Source organism: Amblyomma americanum, chromosome 8 (assembly GCF_052857255.1).
Source record: "Amblyomma americanum isolate KBUSLIRL-KWMA chromosome 8, ASM5285725v1, whole genome shotgun sequence".
NCBI classification, from domain to species: Eukaryota; Metazoa; Arthropoda; class Arachnida; order Ixodida; family Ixodidae; genus Amblyomma; species Amblyomma americanum.
Window position 1 is genome coordinate 86,703,285 of NC_135504.1, and position 23,922 is coordinate 86,727,206.

The 23,922-nt window shown below is 50.2% G+C and overlaps 1 protein-coding gene across 2 annotated transcripts in view; it reads left to right on the forward strand.

Moving 5' to 3' along the window:
- LOC144101975 (uncharacterized) overlaps positions 1 to 23,922 on the forward strand; it is a 143,086-nt gene that overhangs the window by 82,020 nt on the left and 37,144 nt on the right. For both annotated transcript variants that reach the window (XM_077635218.1, XM_077635219.1), the window contains exon 2: positions 20,047 to 20,249. In XM_077635218.1, the coding sequence (XP_077491344.1) occupies positions 20,130 to 20,249 (120 nt within the window). In that variant the 5' untranslated portion in view covers positions 20,047 to 20,129. The remainder of the gene's footprint in view (positions 1 to 20,046; positions 20,250 to 23,922) is intronic.

A 23,922-nucleotide genomic window follows, 5' to 3' on the forward strand; every position in this document is an offset into this window, starting at 1 on the left:
CCATATTTCTCCTTTCCTTTAAGACTGTTTGGAGTGGATTCCAGGAGAAGGCGAGCGTAGCAGTGGGGGGGGGGGGGGGATGAGAAGTTTTGCGGGCATAGGGTGGCCACAGCTGACAAACAAAGGACAGGGTTAATTGGAGAGACATGGGAGAGGCTTTTACCCTGCAGTGGGCTTACTCAGGCTGATGGTGAGGATGAATATTGCGAAGCAGATTTACGTTCTTGCCTTTCTTCCTGCTTCCAAGAGCGGCAAGTCGACCCTATCAGTCATATGTTGTCGGGCTACTTTTTCTATAGCTTGAAACTGGTGCTGCGCCAGCGTGCGTTCGCGTGTGTCATGTGTACGGGTTTAGGCTTCGCTGAAAGAGGGGCTCTAGATTAGAGGCGGGATCAATCTTTGGACTGCGATGCAAAGCGTGAAAGGGACAGTGCAGTTTTCATTTCACTCATGTACGGAACCTGACAGAGACGGACGAGTGCCCGCCGCCAAGACGCGCGCGTCTCCTCCTCCTCCGGCGGGGCTGAGCCGGACGCTGACAGGCCGTGAGATATCGCCAGCGGAACCGCGGCGAGGCACAACGAGCGAGGCTTGCAAATTGAAAGAACGAACGAACGCCGAGAAAGAACAAAAGAGCGTGCCAAAATGAAGCCGCTGCAGAAAAGAATGAGCGAGAGGGCGAAGAATAAAGAGAAGCGCCGGCGCAGCATCTCCCCCCCCCCCCCCCCCCCCCCCCCCCCGCGCATACTTCTTCCAGCGGGTCTTTGCGAAACAACGGGCGCTGTGCCTTTTTTCCATCGCTTGTGAGGAACGACCCAGGCCTCACAACAGAGGTGACGTGGAGGAGGAGGAAGAGGTGCGAAGAAACCACCCCGGAGGAACGTTTTGTAACGAAGAAACGCGTGAAGCACGGAAGTAGGCAAAACAAAAAGGGAAGAGTGAAGAAAAAAAAAAACTAGTTTCGAGGCGTGCTGTGAAGAAGCACCACGCGGGTCGCCGTGGCACAATGGGACCATCAGCGCGGCTTCGAGTGGAAGAGCGCCGGGGGAGAACATCCTCGCTCCTAATCTTCTGTTCACAAAGCGTATGGGTTTGATTATTGCGGACTTTTCTCTGCTGCCCTATATTTTAACGCGTGGTGCAGGAGGAACGAACCAACGAAAGCAAGCGCCGCGTGTTACTATTCTAGGCAATGTGTCTCACGAATAGTGTCGCGCCCTATCTCGCTGTGCTTAAGAGACAGGAGAAGTCTACTCCAGTTTTTGCCCGATGCGAGGAACCTACGCTGCGTATAACAGTTCATAACGAACGAGAGTCATCGTTCCCAATTAAAGAGGTTAAATGCGGAAAATTAGGACCAGTTTGGGCTGCTGAGATCGGTTCGAAACCCTCCTGAGGACATGAATAAAGATCTATTTTATTCATTTGTGCGCTACTTCAAGCCAAACAGGGCCCAAGCAGGAATGGGGAATCATACAGTAGACAATCATTACACAAATGTAGGGATCTGACACGTGGTTGTACAAAAGAGGAAATACAGCAAATTGCGACAAATGAGCTGCAGAGGTTAACAGTCAGAAGCTCGTTCAAATTCAGAGAGAGCACATTTTCGGATGCAAACACATGAGATGGTAGATTATTCCAGTCGGATATAGTCCTTGGAAAGAAAGAATACTTGAAGATGTTTGTGTGGGCAAATAACAGAGTCAATTTATGAGCACGGTAATGCCTTGTGACACTTAATGATAAAGTTTTCAAGTTTGTTGAAGGGTTAAGACGGAACTGACCATAATAGAGTTTAAAGAGAAATTTTAACCCTGCTAGGTTTCTCAAGGACTCTAAGGACTTGATGTTATGGGTTCTCACTAGCTCAGATGGGGAATCGTGGCGATGGTAGCGGTTTATGTGAAGCGAATTGCTGATCTTTGTATCCGTTCAAGCTTGTGAATGTCTTTCTTAATTAAAAAAGATCCCGAAGTTCGCAGGAGTATTGGAATCGATATCTGAATACCGAGTTATATACGAGAATATTTACGTCGGAGGGGCAGCATTTGAGCCTGTGTCTGAGTTGACAGAGCTTGCGGCGAGCAGAAGCGCAGATACTATCAATATGAGTGAACCAGCTGAAGTGGTTTGTAATTGTTACGCCCAGATAATTGAAACAGTCAGTTAAGATATCGGGGCCTGCTTGATCGGGTATTGGTAAGGGAAACGTGACTTTATGTTGGTGATACGCATAAAAATCAGGATTGAATTTCGTGTCCCATAGAAACAGGATTAAGACTTTCATTAAACACTAAGTGATCATTTATTTTACTAACATACTTAGCAAGCAGTCGTCTGCGAATAATCGAATACTAGCAGTTCAGTTAATGCGGTTGGTCAAGACGTTCAGGTAAATTAAGAAAAGTAGAGGGCTTAGTGGTGGTGGTGGTGGTGAAAACATTTATTACGGATGAATAGGAGGTATGTTTGGATCAGCCCGTAAGGGACCGATCCGTACAAGCACTAGGTGGAGGTCCCTAGTATGGGACCCCAGTGGCGGTTGCCGCAGCCCGGGCGCGCCCGACTAAGGCTTGTTGGGCCTGTAAGTCGTGGCAGCCGAGCAGGGTCGCCTCCCAGTCCTCCCGGGTTGGGTTGGGGATGGGGGGAATAGCGGGGTTGGAGGGGCAGGCCCAAACCATGTGATAGGTGTCAGAGGACACTGCACTACAGTGTGGGCAGCTGCCACTAAAGGAGGGGTCAAAATGTTTTAGCGCTGCCGGGCACAGCAATGTATTGGTACTTAGTACACTGCCCTGCTGAGCACCGGAGTTTGCGGAGAGAACGTCTGAATAACGGCCTTCGAAATCAATGAATTGTTGTCGCATATATATCTGGATATGACGATGTCCACTTGACTACAGTACCAGGTAAACCCATCTCGTCAAGCTTGAATAATAGACCGGAATGTGTGACCTTGTCGAAAGCTTTGCTGAAATCCAGGAATATAACGTCTATAATATCTCTGCTACCTCAGCTCGAAAGGGTTGTTAGCTTTCCGCATTCAGTCCTTTTCTCGGGTGATTGATGCTGTCTCTTTTTGACCGCAGATGTAGCTGATGTGAGGAAGGTTTCCCGGCGCTTATGACGTAGCACACGTCTCAACAGGAATATCAGTGACGTCATCAGTCCGCCATCACGTAATAACCTTTCAACTTCAAGTTTGCCTTGCTCAGCTGGTGACCCACGAGAACGTGTCGTTTACGGTCGCACGATCCTGGTCTGTGGTGTGGGGTTCCTTCCGGGACTTGTGTGGCGCGCAGGAAGAGTAGAGGGGTGAAGGGGGCGTATGTTTCTTCTTTTCTTACTCGCAGGTATCGTGCTTGCGACGAGAAGCTCGTTCTCTCTCCTAGCCCAGTTGAGCGCTGGTCGTGCTGCGGGCTCTTGGGAGATGTTTATTTTTTTTTTTCTGTCTCCCTCACCTTCGGTCTTATGTCTCCGCGCTCTGATGCGGAAGCCGGAGGCTCTGCTGTTCAGGAGTGCGCGCAGGAAACGACTCGATGGTGCAGCAATCAGTGCTGGTCGCTGCTTCATGTGCCTTGCCGCTAGCAGGGCGACCGTTCACCACGCAGGCGCGGGGAATGATGCTGTACTTGGCTGCATCTGCCAGCGCGCCACTCCTCTTGCCTCGCTTCACTTCGGAGCCTGCACTGTGTCTGTCCGTAAGGAGCCGCACTGCCCTTAAGTAGCAGAATGGGGGCTGTTCATCTTCGCAGTAAGAGCGTGCAAGGACGGTGGACAAGGTATAAGAAGGAAGATTGGAGTACTGCGTGACTACGCTGGCCCCACGGAGTTGTGCACTGAGGAAAAAAAAATATGTCGCTCGTTGGGAGGGGACCAGTGGTTGTGACCTAGCAAGAGGTTAACGCGTTGTATCATAGATAACGTGGTTATTGTTGATCGAATGTCAAAAAAACAATGTATGGCATCGGTTTGCGACGAAATGTCGAGTTAAATATGATTGTTGTGTGTGTTGTTTTCGCTCGGATAATTGCGCATGTGTAATATCAGCCTGGAGGTTGCACTGGCAGTGTGCACATGCGTGTGCCTGCGTTCGGTTCTAGACTGTCATCGACAAATGAAACGCGAAGAAGATAATTGAGACACCGGCAGCAAAGTCACAAAATTTTAGCTGGGGAAGTTAGCTAGAAGTGCAGGTTAATTTCACTTGAAACGCGCGCACATTTCCCATCACAAAAGTTAAATCAACCTCGCTCGTGTTCCCTCTGCTAGAGGTAATATCTATATGATCAGGTTTTTACGTTCGCATTTGATCTTTCTTGTTCGCGTTTCATTTGTCTGTGATAATACGCGGACGGTTTCCGGACTTGTAGCCGCAATAGCTCTCTTCAGCTGCAAACGTACCACGACGACCAGTACCATATTCGTACCACACAACTGCAAGTCATATATGACATTCCATATATGCCCTACCGCACATACCACATATGCCCTACCGTATATGCCATATATGCGACATATGCCATGTTATTTGATTCTGCACCCATTCCCAGGAGTGTACACCCCCCCGCCTTAGCTTCAGGAGCCAGGCACATTTCAGTACATCTTTCTCGCCTCCAGCAGTTCATCCTCCCAACGTCAAGTCCCCTGCACCATCTTACGAGTGAAAAGGAGTATCGTCACGAGCGAGAAATATTTTCATCGCCACAGGAAGAGGTGCAGAGATTCACTGCGCAGGCTTCGACAGCGACTGCCGCTAAAGCAAATAATGGCAAAACGTAAGCCCAGCCCTTAATTTCCTGGTGCATGTAAAATTCCCTGTGATGCATTTGCAACACAGTTCAGCCACGTTTTTGACAAGCAAGCTGTTGTCCAGCCAGACGTCTGGCCCGCCCCAGGCATAGCAGCGAAACATTAGAACAAAATGTTACATTTTGGTTTTGGCCAAACCCTAATTCAATGACCTTTCTTTCCGGACGTTTTTGTGATGTTAAAAATAAGCGCTAGAATAACTTTTCTGTAGCATACAAACAAGAAACCAACGACAACATACAAAACATTCAAACAACATACGTGGTACATTCTCGAAAAGGGTGAAGCATTCACTGCAAGAGCACGCAGCCCTCCGGTTGTGATGGCACACACCTTAGCACTTCGGTTGGTCCTATAACGGGGGCGACACTTGAGCTCCACAGTACAGGACAACATGCAAGTCGTAAAGGCTCACTTCCCAAGGGATACTATGCACGGGGTCAAGCTCGTATAGCAATTCCTGAGGTGTGTACCATGAGTGAGCAAAGCTTTCTAACAAAATAAATGGAGTGTGCGTGCAGTCTGTGGCAGGCGCAATGCAAGAGATTTAGTTGAAAAGTACCGCTAGTTGAAGAACGCCTTTACTGTAATAACACTCAGAAAAGTTTTGGCACCGAAGGCATCAATTATGTTTGTATTGTCGTTTTATAATTCAAACATTATAATAACGTTGAGAAGGTTGTATAGAAAGAGTGTTTATTTGGAACGGTAAACAAATGTTTTTTGCAGCATATATCATTATTTGTTAATTTTTATCATTATAGTAACATATAAGTCAGCATTTTTATTTCGGATGTTAAACTAATGTTTTTGGTCTAACATATAACATATGTCAATTTTTAACATTAATGTTACGTTACTGCTGCTTAATTAACACATTATTACATTAGTCTAATGTTCGCTGCTACCTGGGGCGACCTCTTCTCTTAAACGAAAGTACTATCCGAAGAGAAAGTGGTTTTGCAGACGCGTGCGCTTTGTTACTACGAAAAGTGCAGTGTTGTACGTGGCAAGCTGTACCGCCGCATTGTTTTCACGCTTCCGCGAACACGGCGCGTCAGCTAGCGTTGCACTCAGCTAGCGTTATTCGCTTGGCAGCGGGCGGCTTAATCTAATCACTGCAGCGCGCGAGACACTCATTCTTTCCTGAACGCGCGCTCACTGCAGTTTCGCTTTCACGGCTGGAGGAGGATCGAGATGAACTAGGAGGCGTTTTGTTCCGTTCTCGTTTTTGTCTGCCTAGTCGGCCATTAGCGGGATGTATCGCGAAAAGCGCGCGCGGCTGGCGCATTCCCGTGGCGCGCCGAGAGCGGAAACGGTGTAATGACGGCTCCCATCGAGTCGTTTAGCTGCGGGTGCAGGGAATGCATTTCTGCGAGCACCGTTGTTCACAGATTACGTGCGGCAGTGTGTTGACACTGACTGCGTGCGAAGGAATGTGCGCACTAGGTGATAGGCGGGGACGGTATGCATGGTGGCGCCCTCTCAGGACAGTTTGCAACACTTTCCGGTAGTAAGCTGAGAGTCGTGATTTGCAAGTGGTGGCAGTACGAAAGGTAACGCACCAGGACAAACGTAGTACTGCATAGTAGAGAAAGGGTGCGCAGATGGTTCTTGACAATCACAAAGCGAGCAAAGGAGGGGAAACCCTCAGGACGCTTGCCAATGTTTCGACTACAGGTGACTTGTCTTCGTCTGTGCAAAGCGTTCATCATTGGCGGGGTTTAAATAGGGCCTTCACTCCGAGGAGGAAGGCCTGGTGAGGGGGACGAGGGTGTGAAGTGGGAAGGGTGCTAGGATGGGGAGGGTGAATCTTGTCCAGCCATAGTTATACGTAGTTATCAGCGTAGTTATATGTACGAAGTGTGGTTTCCTTATTTTTGCTCCAAGCACTTGTCCTGCGCACGAATAGCACCCTCAGCACAAGTTCAACCCTAATGCAGAAACAAGCAACTGAATTCGTCCTTGTGAGCACATTGTGAACGTTTTCTTTCGAGTGGATAACTGCACACATGAAGCCTATGCTCCGTGCGATGAGTGCTCACTGCTGGAGGAGCGGCGGCCGACGCTGTGGCAGTCCAGTGAAGGGCCTGTGGCGGAATGTGATTGTAACAACGATAGTAATGGGAAGCCGCAATACCCAGAGTATTACGCACGCTGTGACTGCGATGATTGTGGGCCGTTGAAATAAGTGCGGGCGTGTGCGCAGAAATATCTGTGATCATTTCGCGCTTCCCGCCATAGCCGGAGCGGAGATCAGTTATATTCTATTTCTCTTTTTGCCACTTGTTTCCATTCCTGCCATCAGGCGGTGAGCGTTTCCGCATTTGCCTGGCGAGTGACAAAGCTTTTTTTTACCTTTTTGTGCGCTTATGTTTGCCCTTGAGGGATGACTGACTGTTACGGACAGCCCCGAAGGAGAAGGGGGGGGGGGGGGGCGACTAGCAGGGCGCTGCAGCTGTGACCTCTACCGGTAGAGCGCCGCCCCAGAAAACTGCGTAACGACCCGCGCGGCCGCTCTCCGAGCCTGCGCGTACGCCCTTATATAGTCGAGCGCTGCTTGACCACGCCGTCGTTTTCATGGTCGAAGCCGAGGGAGAAATAAAAGAGGGCTACGTCCTGACCCATTAAGGGCTGGCCGCCGCGTGTCACTTGAAGTCCGTGACCGCGTACGTCACCGGTGGTCCACCGCTTGGTGCCCAGCGCACAAAGACCTCGGCGTATTTATAGCGTTTACGAACGCCGGCGTCCCAAAGCGGGCACACGTTGCAGGTAACCTCCATAGGCTCTTCTGCCTGACGGGGCACAGCAGAGCGGGCTGCTTAAAACGGGACGCGAAAAGCGCAGAACAACGAGGCAGCACTGCGCCTCTGTTTCCAATCTCATCTTTGTTCGAGCGTCTAGTTATACAGTTCGGTTTGCGTTGAACCGTGCAGCCACTATAGCCATGCTCACCGTCTTCGACGCGGATATACGAGTGCCGACGACGCGGAGTAAAGGAACCGGCCCCCTCTCCTCTGGTGTGTACAACCGACGTTGTGCGGCATACCTTCGGCCTCGGTGTTCCGTGGTGATGTCTGTGGGTGGTCGTCGGGAGGTGTACAGGGTGGACAACGCTTAACGAGAACACGCGTGGTCCAGCTTAACGCATTTAGCTCGAAGGTTTCCGCAGCGCCAGAAGCGGGTGCATCGTGGAACTGGCGCACTTCGACGCTCGGTCTACGCTGTGTAAAGCTGTCATATGTACTGGCGGACGCCGGGTGCCTGCTGCTAACACTGGGCAGCGCTAATTAGCCGCCGAGTATGGTTCACTCTGCACATTATCTCGAGCCATTGGACACAGCGGGATTGCAAAACTTGAAAGAAATTGTTTCTAAAGGAAAGCGGCAGTATATGAAGCAGTCAAATTGAGAATGGTGCTTACGAATATGAAGGCTTCAGCGAGCTGATGCACTCGAGCGTACGTCTCCTGTCCGTAACTGGTTTGGGCTGCTTTAAGCACTTAAGGCCGTAAAGATTAGTTGTTTTTTTCTTTAACGTGTTGTCATGAGTGTATTCCTGCATGACGGAGGTTTGTTTTGCATGTCTTGGTGACCTCGCTTCTGACGCTTATGACTTCTTTATAACTTGTGCAAGAAAACTCCTGCAGCAAAGGCCAAAGATGAAGGCAAAAAGAAGACGCAGTTTACTGGATGGGCTGCTTTGCTAATACATGCGCTCGATGTGCTACGTGTCGTCTCGCGAGGTGAGTGCCACCCACTGTGTGCGTAGTATCTCCAAGAAGTTAGTTGTGTTATGACGTCATCAGCCTCCACTCGCATCCTCGCTCTTATTTCCCTTTCTCCCTCTCCTCATTGTGGAGTACACCTTATCGCCGGCCGACCTCTCCACCTTTCGTTTCATTAAAGTGCCTCTCTCTCTGGCAATGTTCTGGCGCTTTGTTTTGGCGGTGCTGCACCTTCTGTGTGAACGGTGTCACCAGGCTACGATGCCGATGTGCGACAGTGAGACAAAAGCACCATTAATCCGGCACGAAAACTATCCACTGCGGGGTAGTATGCAGGTAGCTGCACTCCCCGTCGTCTTTCTGCACGCGAGGCTGCGCTGGAGAGACGCGTGACGGACGACGGGTCGTGACAACAGCTGGCAGCGTTCGCATGGCAGTAAACTGTAGGCGCCCAGAATGCATTACAATGCACGGGCGTAAGGTAAGCGGAGTGGCGAGAAACGCTCGTATAAACAGGCTGCAGCTGACACCTGAGAGCAGCGTAGTAGAAGAGAAGCGTGCGCTCTGAAAGCGGTCGGACTGTATAATGAGGTCTGAATGGTGCGTTCAATTACACCGGTGTTGATGATGGGGTCGTGTGCAATTCCTTGCATTTTTTTTTTGCGGGGGGTCTCCCAGATACACGGGGCGAACGGAAGAGGCCGTGCTCTTGGTGCGTAGCATATGTTGAGCTCTGTTGTAAAACAGCCCACTGTATATGCCTGCAAGGCCACAGGGGGTCTGTTTGTCCGCGGTAGGAGCCGGCATTACGTCTCCATTGCTCCCCGTATCCGCCTTCAGGTGCTGGAAAGCTGCCCGCAGCAGTGTGTGGCGATGACCGCTGACGAGGCTAACCCACCCTGCAGGGATTGTGCGACCACGTCGACCATACGAGTGCGGTTAAGTGCAGCGAGATGAGGAAAGAAGCGAGGAAATGAATGATTAGGTATGTGGCGGAGGGCGTATACCCCCTTTGCCAAAAGTAAGCGAGCACCGGGATTTTGCTTCTCAACCGTATAACGGAGCCCTTACGGCACCCCTAAAGACCAAAAGGTGTCAAAAGGGTTCCCCCTTAATGTACACAGGTCCAGAGCTTCAGGGCTGCCACAAGTGCTTCGCAACGCGGCTAAGAAGCGTACCACCGTTGCTTGGTTACAGAGACGGTACATGTAGAAGCGGACGGATTAAGAAGTGACGTCCACACGCCGTTCGCTATCGACTGTCCAGTCGAAGAAAGGGCGGCCGATTCCATATCCACGGCTTTTCTGACAGTGCCGAGCACGAGCCGGGGCTTTTATGAAGCGAGTGCAGCGTCAGCTGGACTCCAGTGGGGTATCGGCGCGTGCCTTTTATAAATAGCGGCGCTGCGCAGGGCCTCGCTCCTCTACTGCGGGTCCTTGGTCGGCAGCCGGTCCAGGCGGCGGGGGATCTTCCTGATCGAAGCCCCTCGTGGGACAAGGACGATGCCGGGCTACGTCTCATTCGGCGCACGTGCCGCCCTCCGTACAGGTTCGGCAATGAGCCTTCTCTCACTTAATGTGCGCACCGGCTTCCGCTCATGACGCGTGGGAGGCCCGCCGCCGAGCCGTGGGCGTGGACCGGCAGGAGGAATTTGCCGCCGCGGCCTTCGGGTCACGTAGGCGCACTTCTTCATTGCCGCCTCGAATGCGTGCTTCTTTTTAAGCTCTTCGCTCTTTTTGTGTGTCTCGCTTCTCCCGTCTGGCTTCCTGTTTTGGTCCCTGCCTCCGCGCCTCGCCTCTCTCTTGAACGCGCCCGGCGTTTTCCTGTGTGCATGCATCGTGCGAGTTTCGAGCCTGAAACAAAGCGCGCGAAATCAGCCCTTTTCCTTGTACACCTGTTCCTTTATGCAACTTTATGGTTATTGTGCAATTTTCGCTTCATCTGTATTCTGTAATTATGCTTTTATATCTTCTTTTATTTTTCCTTGCTTCCGCTTGTAACTTCGTACTTTTTGCCATTATGGTCTAGCACATATATCTTTCTTCCCCAACCGGGCTGAATCCCGAAAAGTGGATTGCAGTATCGGTGAATACAATGCACTGCAATACAGTTGCGTTCGAGAGATTCCTCTGTGGTCGGGATCCTTTTCCTGAGTCGCTTGCTAATTTGGACGGACGCGCTGCTTTGGTTGCGCTGCATGTTTCTTTCTCACGCACGCACACTGGAATGAATTTGCGCGTGTCCATAAACACGGGCATCAGGACCGCTGGTGTTTAGAAGCACACTGCTAAAAGTATTTCGTCTGTATTCGTCCATTGCGTTGCATATTTCTCTTGGTACACATCGCACCGGTTCTCACAAGAGGGCAGTTATGTGATGCGTGCCATATTTACGTTTGGAAACAAGTTTCAGCAGAGTACTTAGGCAAGCAGGAGCTCCTAGCATTGATCTTGCTCGTCTTTTACAAAGGAAGGAACACGTGCTGTCAGAGTGTTCTGGAGATGGTTGCTCAGACTGAGTCATGCGCCGATATTGCTGTCGCCACCATGCTGAGGCATAGCCATAAACCACAGAAGCCGTGCTGCTGTCTCGCGAGGCTATGTCGGACCAGACAGCGTGCCTCAGCTTTGCTGTACTGACGTGACTTTCTTAATTAGGGTTGGATTTATTCTGCTTGGGGTTTTTTTTTTTGTTGCGCACTTTCAGAGCACACCAACAGGATTTACCACTCTCTTCACTGTTACAGTGGTTACATTTTTTCAGATTCGTTGTATTCTTTTGCTTACTTCTGAAGCTGGGCGTGGGCTTTACGCACCAGACGTGCAAGACATGCGTCTTCCATTGTTCTGATTATCCCTTAATTAGCAGCATTTGCCATCCTATTACAGCCTTTGGAAACCTCTGTCTGTGCAAACTTCGGTATCCGCGCCTTCGCTTTATAGGAACAGTTGTGATTACCTCTTGCGTCCCTGCCTTTTGCTGTCACATATTTCGGGCTTCATCTCAATTAGTAATGTTATCCTCAAGAACATGCCAAATCATTTGACACCACTTGGAGCATTTTGCGTCAGACGGGTGGCCCCCGTATTTTATTCAAATTGTGGTCCCGGGGAGGGGGGTCCCACTTCGATGGCCGCTATAGTGTGGTCACGTGGTTACCTTTTTCGGTCTGTTTGACCTTCATTGCAGACAGACGTGTCCTTGAGAAACGTTAGTAAGAGCTCAGGCTCTTAAAAACCGTGTTTTCGCACAGTATTTGGTGCTGTGCATTGCTAAACCGGCAGTCGTTTTTCTGTTGTTGTTTTCGCCATCGCCACAACCACCGCCGTTGAGTGTAAGCGTTCTGTTCCGGTCGTGCCTGTTCTGCCGTAGGCCCCCCACCCTCCTTGGCCTCATCCAGCCAGTGCACTGTCGTGTAGCGGCAGTGTATACCGTTTAGGCCGCATGCTTGGCGGCTACGGCCGTCCGAGCGTGGCCCTACGGCCGAGCGCGTCGTCGCCTTGGGCCGCGACCTTTGCGCGGCAGCCCCCGGGGCGATTTCGTGGCGGCCCTCGTTACGCACCCGCATCGTGATGCGTCTGTGACCCGGCCGCCGCCGACGCGTCGTAAGCGGGTCACGCGCGCACCTCACCCGACCCGGCCGAGCGTCGCCGTAGTGGAGGACGCACTGGGGCGGCCCCCGCCTTTGACGTGCAGCTGGAGGCAGATCGGCGCGGCGACGGAACGCGAGCTTCACGAGGGGCGATCGTGTGTGCTCTGCTTGAGCCTGCATACATGCGCTCGGGAAGGTGGTGGTCTTCTGCCTTGCAAGACTGCTTTCGTCTTTGGTCGAAGGAAGCATGCTCTCGACCGTCACTGGGAATCCCGACGGACCTGACGCGGTCCCGTCCCCGGTGATTGTGCACTCGGAATACGAAGCGGGTAACTGAGCCGCTTGAGCGTGCCTTTGGCGCCATTACCGCGGAATGTCCGAAGGAACCGGCCACGGTGGCACGACAGCTGTGCAGTTCGTGAACGCTGCACCTGCTGGTTTGGCGCTGCTGTCGGTGCGCACTGCCAGCTGAACTGCATGACCAGGAACAGTGCGGATGGAACAAAACGCTATATGCTAGAAGTGAGAGGCAAGCACTGTTTGCGAGTCGCAGCTTTTCCCACATTCCGCGTCGTTGTCGGCATTGTCCAAGTAGCAGAGCGAAGGTGGCTGCCATGGCAAGGTCTCGGAGGGTGGCTACTAGGGTGCCTCGATGCCGGCCAAGTGGCTACAAGTGTAGGACGCCACCTGCCAGCGGTGACAGGTGGCGTGTGAAGCGCTACGCCCAAATCTCGCATTGCCGACTATCGTAATCTGTCAACTTTTCCCTTTCACACCCGCCTGTTTCGTTCATATCGCGCCGTCTCGAGCAGCTTTTCTCAGCTACGTCTAAACGCCCAGCAAAACTCGAGTGACAATCCCTGTGGCATGAAAGCAAAACGAGGTCTGTCCATCAACGCTCATTGTCGTGCCAGCACACCAATATCCTCCAGTTATGTGCAGTGTAACTATCTATATTCGTTGAAAACAGTGACTATACCGGATGTTTCGTCTAAGATGTTGTGCAATTATTAAAAGTAAGCTTTCTGATCTAGTGGAGCGCTTTCTTCGGCGTAGCATTGTCAGCGGTGTAGCGCGATAGAATACAGCTAAGACTCGCTTACTGGCAGGCTGGTTAACTAATATTGGGTGGTAAGCTTTTGAGCTATCATCGTTAGTCTCCTTATTTATCGAGAGGCGCCCACCGTAATATCCATGCCAGTTCCTAGAATTTCCAAAACGCAGTTCAGCGCTCGTCTTCTCCCTTTGTACTCGTGGCTGAACTTTCCAAGATGCATCCTCTCCAACTGGCCCAGTTCAGCGTAATCGAAAACGCAGTCACCCTCGGCGCTGTATCCCACAAATGTTGTCTATATATACTTGGACGAGTTACGTGCACTGGAGGGGTTGCTTTACCTACAAGCTTTCCGAAAGCGCACGTATATTTTGGCTCGATGTAGGCAGAATTGAGCCACTGCGCCGAGGGTAACTCAGTTTTCGACATTCTAAAAGCTGATATATGGTTAGTGCTTGTGGTGCGCTACACGTTTCTCACCAAATAAGGAGGCTAACAGTAATAGTTAAAAGTTGGAGCGTATTAGCTGTATTTTGATAAGCTACACCGCTGATAATGATATGCCGAAAAGAGTGCTCTTCTAACTCAAAAAGCCAATTTTAAGAATTGCAGAACATCTTGCACAATTCGGTATATATAGCCGCGGAAACTGCTCCCGCGTTTCCTGTGCTGTTCTCGTCGTCGAAGGCACTAAGTACTTAGCGCGTTTGCCTCGTTTTTTTTTTTTTACGTTGGTATCTCGCGCGCGTTACTCAGACCACCACTGTATTCTAATCGCAGCTGTCGCACGAAGCCCGGGGAGTGCGCATACACCTGATTAGCAGGCCGTCCGCATGTCTCGCGCTGCACTCCTGCCACGTGCACTCCGTCGAGGGGGCCAATTAGCCGCCACTTCCAGATCACTTCGTTCGGGGATTGTCAGGTGCATCCCTAATGAACGTCGCCGTGAGTGCGCGACGGTGCGACGTGTAGCAAATTGGTAACGCGCCCGAGTAACTCGCCGCTATAGGCCTCCTGCATTGCCCAGGGGGCGCTGCGAAAATGATGCTAAAGAGCGCCCTCTGCCCTGCGCTGGGTAGTACCAAGCTCAAGTCGTCCGCTTCCGAAACCATGCTTTGCAGTATGGACCCGCCACTTTCGCTTGTGTTGTGCCACGCCCTGCAGCGAATATCGGGCGCCGATGATTTTTTCAGGGGCGGCACGCTGCGCAAAGGCAAGGAATTATGCCATTCTAAGTACGTGTATGCCATTCAAGAAATTAGCGGCGAAGTTTCAGCGCGGTGTCAATCGCAAGTGGAGCGAGTCGTGTACGAAGTTGAACTTCAGGTGAGGTTTGTGTGATACCAGATTCAGGCACGCCAACACGTTTATTGGAAGAAGGGCTTCTAATAAACGAATTCTCCGCAGTCATGAGCAGACAATTTGTGTACGGTACGCGCCGCGCCGGTAGCGGTCTTTCAGCATGCCGCTAAACGGCGGACCTCCAGGAATCCTTGTTGCAGGTAAACATGTAGCCATGCGTGTAGTTGCGACCATTTGTACATTTGTTGTTGCAGGTAAATAAGAAGCCATGCGTGTAGTTGCGATCGTTTGTACCTTCGGCAAATGATAAAACTGATGCAGTGCGTATGAGCTCGAGTAACGTACTTGCGAATCGCGCCGCAGTGCGAGCTCGTGCGCTGCTTGCTTGATGTAGCTTTTAATGACATCTCTCGAACATCGGTGTGCGGTCATCACGCAGTGTTGCCGTGCTGCGCTTCCTTAACGTGCTGGCTTGAGGTCTACGATGAGCACATATAACCCTCCAGCGTGTTCTGCTCGCTGTGGGGTAGTAAATTCGCACCGAATCAGCCCGGCCGTACACACACCGAACCGCTTCACCACTTCGCGCCAGTCGGTTGTTGTGGCCGGGTAGCGAATCGTAAATCACCAGCCATGCCAGACGTAGGCCAGACGTAGGCCGCGGGGAAGACCGTATACGCACATATGTGGGCCCGGTGACTGGCCGAATCGTTTTTCTCGTCGCCAACAAAGTGGCGACTTCATATCCTGCTGTTCGGCACTGGTTCCCACGGTTTGCCGTCGGGACTGCATGTGCAAAAGACCGAATTTCAGCAACGCAGATAATCAAGCGGACCTCAAGGCAGGCGAAGCAGCCAACATTGCGCAAAATTTCGCTCACCCGGTGCGTCGAACTGCACCGATGTTGTCGATTTCGTCTGCTGTCAGCATTTCGTTCCACGCTATACGGAGCTTCCGCTTTCGAAAAAAAGCCTACTGCCGGCTCGCAGCGTGGTCTTTGACAAGTGACGAGCCTTTTCGCGCTATCAACAGGGCGGAAAAGAGTTCGAATCGACGCAAACCGCTGGCTAGAAACGTGCTTCGCCACAGCCAGGGCTCAGTACTACCCAGCCAACTTTTTTTTTGCCGCCACCAGGCGCCGCTACTATACCTCAAACTCCAGTGCAAGAGGCCTGAGACTTCATGTACGTAGAGCTCTTACGGATGACCAGTGCGCATGCGCAGAACGCAAAACGGTATGCGCGAGTCTCACGTACGCACGTGAGACTCGCGTTGTTTGCGTACGAAGCGTTGACAAACATGACGGCGCCCTGCCCGCCCGCTTCACAGCGATAACAGCTTCGTCGCTAATCCCTCGATTCGATATCGCGTTCTAAACTGTTGTACTCGCCTTCGATTTGCCCATTCTTATACCCTCGCATAAAGTTTGAAGCGACAAATAGCTTTTCTTTTTCAGATATAAAAGCGATTTTCCAGCTGTTAAGTCTAAGGCCCATTTCACATGCATGCGATTTTCGCCTGCGACACTGCGAATTCTGTCGGTCTGCGACTGGGGAGGGCTGTCGGTCTAGTCGCACACGGCTTGCGATCGAGTTCCGTCCGGTTGGAATTCAGTCGCAGCGTCGGTGTGTTCGCTCTGCGACTGACCATTGGGAAGCGCCGAGACGGCGTGCGACGTGCGGTCACGTGGGAACTGTTACCGCGGTAGAAGCAAAACTGTTTATTCTAATCAAAACATACGGAATAATGCCTTGCATGTAAAAATACGCTGGTCATAAAATCATTAACACATTCTGCGTGATGTTTCTGTCGCGTTTAATAATAGGTTGCCTATGCAAACGTCAAGGAACCTTGCCGGTTCTTCCGACCGAATTCGTTGTGTCGGTGTCGCATGTAAAAGCACTGACCGAAAATCGCACTGCGGCCTCACCGACTACACCGGATATTTTCGGTCCAGTCGCAGCATGTGAAACGGGCCTAACGAAGCAGCGCTCCGACGCAGTTCGACTGGCTTGGCTTTGGCTCGTCTTGTCTTAGAGTGGCTACAGCAGTGTCTACATCTCTCAGTAGATGGCGCTAGGAAGAACGCGCGGCGTCTGTCGCGTGCGTGCAACTAAAAGGGTTTGAAACGACATGCGGCTATGCTACGTAGACTTCTCACGTTTGCGTACGTGAACTCTGTACATATGTGAAACTAAAACTCTACTAAAAGCGCCTCTCACGCTGCGCTCTCGAGTGTGTATACGGGACGGACGGGCTGTTTTGGAAACCTAAACCGAAGAACCGAAGGCGCACGTGGGAGTGCCTGTTCGCCGATCTTCAGCTGAATCGGGCTAGGCTGCAGGTGCTAAGCCCAGGTTTGTGGGTGTGAATGACAGGGTCCGGAGAATTTGGCAACCGAGCCTGTTTCATTTGTCTTCCCTTTTCAGTACAAGCTGCATTTAAGGGCTGCGCTTGGATGTTTCCCGCCGGCATGTTTTCAGGGAAAACCTCGGAAATCGCAAGAGGCGTCAGCAGTTTGACCCGTTATAGAAGATGGACGAAATGCACCTTGGGAGTTATTTTCAACGTCCAGTCATATGAAAGTCTATAGTCGGATACAAGTCGAGAAAGTAGCGACTTCTCCCTGTCAACGAATCCACTTTCAGTCTGTGCACGCGTGGCGTCGGCCAATTATCATGAATGTGGTAGTGTGTGGTAGCGTGACAATGCAGGGAGTGGCATGATAATGCAGGAAGGGAACTATCCCTGACCATGGAGAGAGGAGGCTATCTCCTTTCACCTGCCACTCCTTGCGTTGTCACACTAACAGGTTCATTATTAAAGACGGCCGACGGCATTGGCTGGAAAGGTGTCCTTTGGCAGGGAAAAGCTGCTTTTCTTGTGTCCCAGTGTAGAGATGTGCTTCTTTGTTGCTAATTACATTTGTATCACTTCGACAGGCAAATAGGAGACGAGTTTATCATAGCAAAACAAAAAGCTTTTTGAACTCCTTTGCAGGACGACTATTCAGTCGCCGCCATCATTATAATCACTGGCGGCTGGCCAGAAACACTAACCCTGGCAGTGCGTAATGTGAGCCACGGCTACTGCCTGGCGGCATGCCTGCTTTACTCTCCCTGCCTCCTGTGCTCAGTGAGGTCGTACGTATTTGCATGGCTGACATGTTTCATGTTCCAGAAATGAATTTTGTGGCTTTGTGTTGCCTGTAGACACCGAGAAGGGAATAACCTTGTTTTGGTTTTGCGTGATTGATCTCAGTGAAGGATCATAGATAATATATGAAACTTTATGAAGTGATGAGCATAGTCTGAAAAACAGGTATCTTTAAAACCTCGTCCAGAATTTGCACCATCTCGCAGGCCAGCGATATAACTAAGATGTTGAAAATGATTGACGAAGATATGCATAGCAGACATTGTCGATTTGCCGAAGATATGCATAGCAGACTTCGTCGATTCGCGCTCATTGCAGAAGTAATCTCTGGCAGAGAACGTGACCTCTGCTATGGGCGTTTTTATATTATCCTGAAAGAAAAGTAGCCAGAAAGGTCAAAGAGAAAAAGGCATCTTAGTTATAACTGCGAAAACTTTGCCGCACCTGCACTGCACGTACCTTTACTGTTTTCCTTTCTCTTCAGACTGTTTGCGATGCCAAGGGCGCTACTTTGTTGCTCAGCGGCAGGGACGCCGGAAGTATATTTTCAGGGGGGGGGGGGCTCGAACAAGTTTCTTTTTACTTGCTTTTGTTTGTTTATGTACCTAGGTTTTTCAGATGTTGTAATCCAAGTTTGGCTCGAGAGAGAACAACTAACTGCGTGAAAAAAATTGTTTTCCTTATGCAGTATTTCTTTTATTGCTAGATGGTGCATATTATACAAGCATTAACAAGAAAAAAATTGCAAAATAAATTTTTAGTGCGCACATATATGCTTACAGAGGTTAGGCATTGTAAATGCGAGGAAATGGGCTTTGCTTCCATGATGGCAGGTGTGGGCTACCTCATACAGGGACTCTGCTCATATTAAACTTTCTTAGAATTTTCTGCTGAATAAGTTAAACTGACCCCGCACCGTCGCGCCAACTTCCTCCCTTCACCCCTCAATACCCCTAGCCCGAACAATGAACAGCTGAACAGCCCACCAGCCATTTCGCTACGACAAAGACCGGTCTCCCCCTTTTCGTGCACCACACTGAGCGATGACACATCTGACTCACAAAGACGACTGTGATTGGGACTCCTGGAAAACTTCCCTTCGCATACGTTATGGACTTTGCCACATTTTAACATAGGAAAAGTGAAGCCAGCTCCCTGCTTCTGCTCCTACTGTGAATCGCTACATGTGCCAGAGTGTTTTTATTGTTAAAATTGCCGTTCTATGAAAACCAAAATGAAGGCTAGCACTCTAATTCATGCCTATTCCAGAAACTTGGGGATGTCTTCAGCTTGTAGTTTCTTACTGGGACGTCATGGGAACGCGGAGGTCATAAGTTAGGTTACAGCAAAATAAATGTCGACAAGGCAGGAATTCAGGTGGAGGAGGGGCTGAGCCCCCTCATGAGAATACTTGAGGGGGGGCTGCTCTGGCGCCCCATCCCCCCTGTTCCGGCACATCCCTGTTCAGTGCATAGCTTGCATGAGCAGTGCAGGCCGAAGTAGGAGGCAATAACGTAGTGGCGTCTTTTTGCAGTGCTCCACAGACAACAGAATTGCATCCTTTGTGACGTCGGTGATAAGAACGCTGATTTTGCTGGGCACTGATTCGCTGGCGACGTTTGGCTGGGCAGTGTTCTCAACGACCAAAATCAGCATCTGTCGATAAGGCGAATTTCGATGTGGCGCTGAATGTTATCTGCTGGTGCTTTTTTTTTTTTTTGCTATCGCAGGTGTGACCTTTTCTGTGATAACAAAACTCTTGTTCGGGCTGGTTGGTTCCCGGTGAAAGTAATGTGAAGACAGCGCGACCAACAGGGGCAGAAAGACGCACAAACGACAGGACCAGCACCACTCGCAACAGGATTTGTTTCGCAGAAGGCAGGCTTGATGTGAACTGAGCCCCTGTTGCTCGCGCACCTTTCAAATTACTTTCTCCTGTAATAACGCCTGTGCATTTGGGCTTTTTCTTGTGCACAGTTCGACCAACTCGAGATAAATTCTGCGCTGTAATTGTTCCCTGGCTGGGCCCGGTTTTTCAGGCGGCTCGTCTTTATATGGCATCCGCCCTTATAAAAAATAGTCTGTAGGCTGTCTGTAGACTTCTTATACACTCTGTTGCCTTCTCATAGATATTACCAGTTGTCTATCCATAGTCAATATAGGCTGTCTACAGAAAAAAGTACTAAAAGTGTATGGCATAAATCTAAGACTGCCTGTAGGATTTGTATTGCCTATAGACTATTTTGTATGATTTGTCCATAGAAAGTACTTTATAGACAAAAGTCCATGCAAAGTCCACAGACTCCCTGAAGAAATTTTTTTGTAAGGGTGGTGTGGGGTGTTTGCACATTGCCGTGTCCTGTATGAGGGGATCATGGTGTTCCTCCCGGGTGCATGCAGACACGACGACTTGGCTCCCCCCTTCGGCTCGGCACAGCTTCGGCAGCGGCGGGTGACCAAGAAATCGAGCACAAGACGGGGCCATGCTGGGCACCGAGCAGCGCCACGACTCGGCGCCAGCGGTGGTGCCCTCGCCGGGACTCAACATGGAGCACGGCTTCCTGCGCAAGATCGAGGAGAACCAGATCCAGCGGCACTACCAGGTATATGCACTATACCCTCCTCCTGTCTACAGGGGCGGTTGTCACAACCGAGTCTGTATATAGCTGTCTGCAAGGGTTGAAAGGGGCTCTGAAAGGGTCTCTAATAAAGTAACAGTATGCCTGGGATGTCAGAGCACGCTGCTTCATGAATATTGTCCAGGAAAAGTTTTTTAGTGCGCTTTGTAGAAACAGAGTTATCTGTTGTCAAAATTTTAATTTCTACGTCTTCGCGCATTTCTCTCTCCTCTTGGCACTTTTTGCAAGCTGGAAGGTTGGTGCTCCTCCGCCGGCCCCTCCTCTGATGGAGAGCTTTCTGACCCGCCAAAGCTATGTGGCTTATTGGCCGCAGCCATGGTAGCTGCCTGACGTCTTAAGGAATCTTACCAGTAGCCACCTCTCAACAGCTATACGTAGATGCGAGCGACGGAGGAGGGTGCGAGCATGAAAACGTCGCTGGTAAGGGCTCGCCAACTTTCGCGCGTGATTGTGGGTTCCCTGCAACTTGTAGGAGTGTATTATTTGGCTCAGGTGTTCATGACAACACAATGCAGTGATTGAGCAAGTTGTTGTCCTCTCCTCGGAAGGTGTTTCAGAGCCCCTTTAAGGCGTGGGTGTTAATTGAGCGTACAAATCTGTACTGCTTTTATGGGTGGGGTAACAACGCTGCCACCTGGATGTCTCAGGGCAATTGTTGAATGCTATTGGTGCCACCAATTAACGTTTAAAAGCAAGTACCCCGTCGGCACAACAGTCAGATATTTCTAACTCCGTGTTTGGCGCATGATATCCGTTGTCGTGTATGCGCCATAAAACCCCGCATCGCAACCTCACTTTGTAGTCTATGGCCCTTTCAAATGGTCCAGGAGAGACGAGCAACGATGAGAGCCCAACACTGTTCTGTGTTTGTTGCGATATGTTTCGGCCCAAGTCAAGAATACTTGAAGACATCACCGTGCCACTCCATGGTTCTCCATATTCTTGTGTGGTTTCGTTTCGTGTTCTTTCCCCTGGTCTTCTGTCATTGGCTGTGGCTTCCCGATGACGTAGGTCCCGGTGGTGGGGCAGGGCAGAATGGTGGGCCTCTTGGTATATCATGTCAAAGAAGAAATATACCAGCCACACAAGGAGAGAACAACTGAGGAGAGCGGCTGTACTAACAACTGAATTCTTTATTGAGCACAGACCACCGAGTAATCTCAACACATGTGCCTAGGCAGGACAGACACTCAAACGTGGTTATTAAAATAATCAACCAGAACAAGGAAAAACGAAATCTCTCAGAATACAGCACCTGGAAGAAAACTCTTGCTGCTACACGGGTACGCAAATAGGCCCCTCTCTGTGGTTCTGTGGCGATAGTAATGTCGCTGTGTGCTCTGAAGGTAACGGAATTCCCCCTTGCACTTTACAATCATTTGAACAGCCCATTCCGCAGCTTGCTGCAGTTTTTCGCCGATTCTGGTCTCTCCGCTCTCTTCACCAGCGTCCACTTCTAACGCAATGAACATCCATGTTTTTTTTTTTAAAGCAAAAGATTTTAATGGCTCATGCTCACGTCCGTCCGTCGATCTGTTACGCTCTTCAACTCGATAGAAAAAAATCTTTGTGCACGATAAAATGCGAACCACCATCCTTCCATTCCGCAGCCGAGCATGCTAACGCCCGCGCTACTTCCTGCCAACGCACATGTAGTAATCCTTGTCTAGGACGCTGGAGAGTGCTTGCGGTAAGGTGTCGTGTCGAATCAGACGGATGCCTCCCAAACGCCTGCCAGTGTTTCCAGCATTGAAGATTCACAAACAATTGTGTACATGATCAACATCTTAACCACACATCAGTGACACAGCCAGCAACACAACGCTAAAGGCTTTCGCCTCACCGCACTTTAGGCCAACAAAGTGCCCTCTGATTTTTTTTTTATTTTAAAGTCCCCTGAGAGTTCGGCTACCATCCGTTCCACCATTCACCTCACATGCAGACCGGGCATGCCACTCCATTCTTCCAACCGCCTCCTCGCTGTCTTCTCCCCCTGTTGTCTCCCTGCTTTCGTATTAAAGGGCAACTCCAGCATTTTATATACCCCCTTGGATTTTGCTAAAACTTTGAGGGTGCGTTCAGTGCTGCTTCCTGGTCAGTCGTGCCAAATTTCGCTTCCAGGGGACATCTTGATGCAGTGCAAATGAATTTTAAAACTAATATTCGTGGCTTTAATCGGGGCGATTTCTGTGGGCAACCTTGCATGCGTGACGTCACAGTTTGGCACGCTCGTCGATATTCGCTCTGCATTTGCTGACGGATAAAACTTGCGCATGATTTTGGTTAGTTCAGAGAAATAATGACCTAATCTGTCGCTTACCGTCACCATTTTAGCCAATTAATGACACACGGTAAGATTTGGGACAGTATCCATGCTTCATGAGTATCCATGGGGCAGTATATCGTGTCCAGTAGCCCAGCTTGTCACGTTAACGCAATATCTATGACGTCATAGATAGGTATATCGCGACGTCATAGTTTGGACAAAACCCAGTTTTAAGTAAGGATGGCAAGCTGAGCAAGTTAGTTTGACATGCTAACGGTAGTGAACAGTGCCTGTCCTGTTGTTTCCCTTGTCCCTGTCTTTCGTGCTGTTTACTACCGTTAGCTAGTTTTAAGCTGCCATGGCTCAGTGGTTATGGCGCTTGGCTGCTGACCCAAAATACCCGGCTTTGACCCCGGCTGTGGCGGCGGAATTTTGGCGAAGGTGAAATTCTTGAGGCCCGTGTACTGTGCGATGTCCGTGCATGCTAAAGAACCCCGAGTGGCCGAAATTTCCGGAACCCTTCACTACAGTGTCCTCCATAGCCTGAGTGTTTGGGACGTTAAACCCTCATAAACTAAGCCTAAACCAAACCGAAACCCAGTTTCGATTTCCTGGTTTTTGCTCTTGTAAAATAGTTCTACTCGGTATATTGAAAAAAAAAAAACAGTCTTTTGTACAGAGAGGGAACTATACAGAATGTGTTGTGATTATCAACTCAGAATGTTAAAAAAAAGCCCTGTAGTTGGCCTTTACCTCTGCGCCAATCTGGCGCAGTTGCACTAAGTCACTTAACAGTTGTGTGAACAGTTACGCCCCCACCAGACAGCTCTTTTCTTTCTATAATCACAGCCTCTCTACTCGCACGCATTCGGCTACGACATGGCTATGTTTTGTCACTTTCCAAAGAGAAATTATAATCATCACCAGCCTTGAGATGCACCATGTGTCCACATGGGACCAATCACAGATGGGGGGTAGAGAGAAAATTGTCGGTGCATTCGTGAGTGGGACGGCATGAACTCGAAAGTGATTAGCGTCCATTCACGCTTACAAAAGTCGCAGCTGTTAAGAGGACCAACTGGTGAGCGACCTATCAGAACTGTGGCGATATCATTCTGTGTCTGAAACCGCAGGCACTATTCGCTTGATGAGTTAGAGCAGTTTGCCGCATTTGAGACTGTCTTAAAACAAAGCTGCCGAGTCAGCGGTGCATTGGCAAGGCACGGGCACTTGCGATATTAATTTTTAAACTCTTTTATTAACTCTCGTAAGGTTACGTAAGTAACAAACAAGAAAGGACGCAGGGCAAAAAGTTGCGTTGATGCAGCTTGAAAGCCACCGTGCACCCTCTAGGCCATATAGACCCAGCAG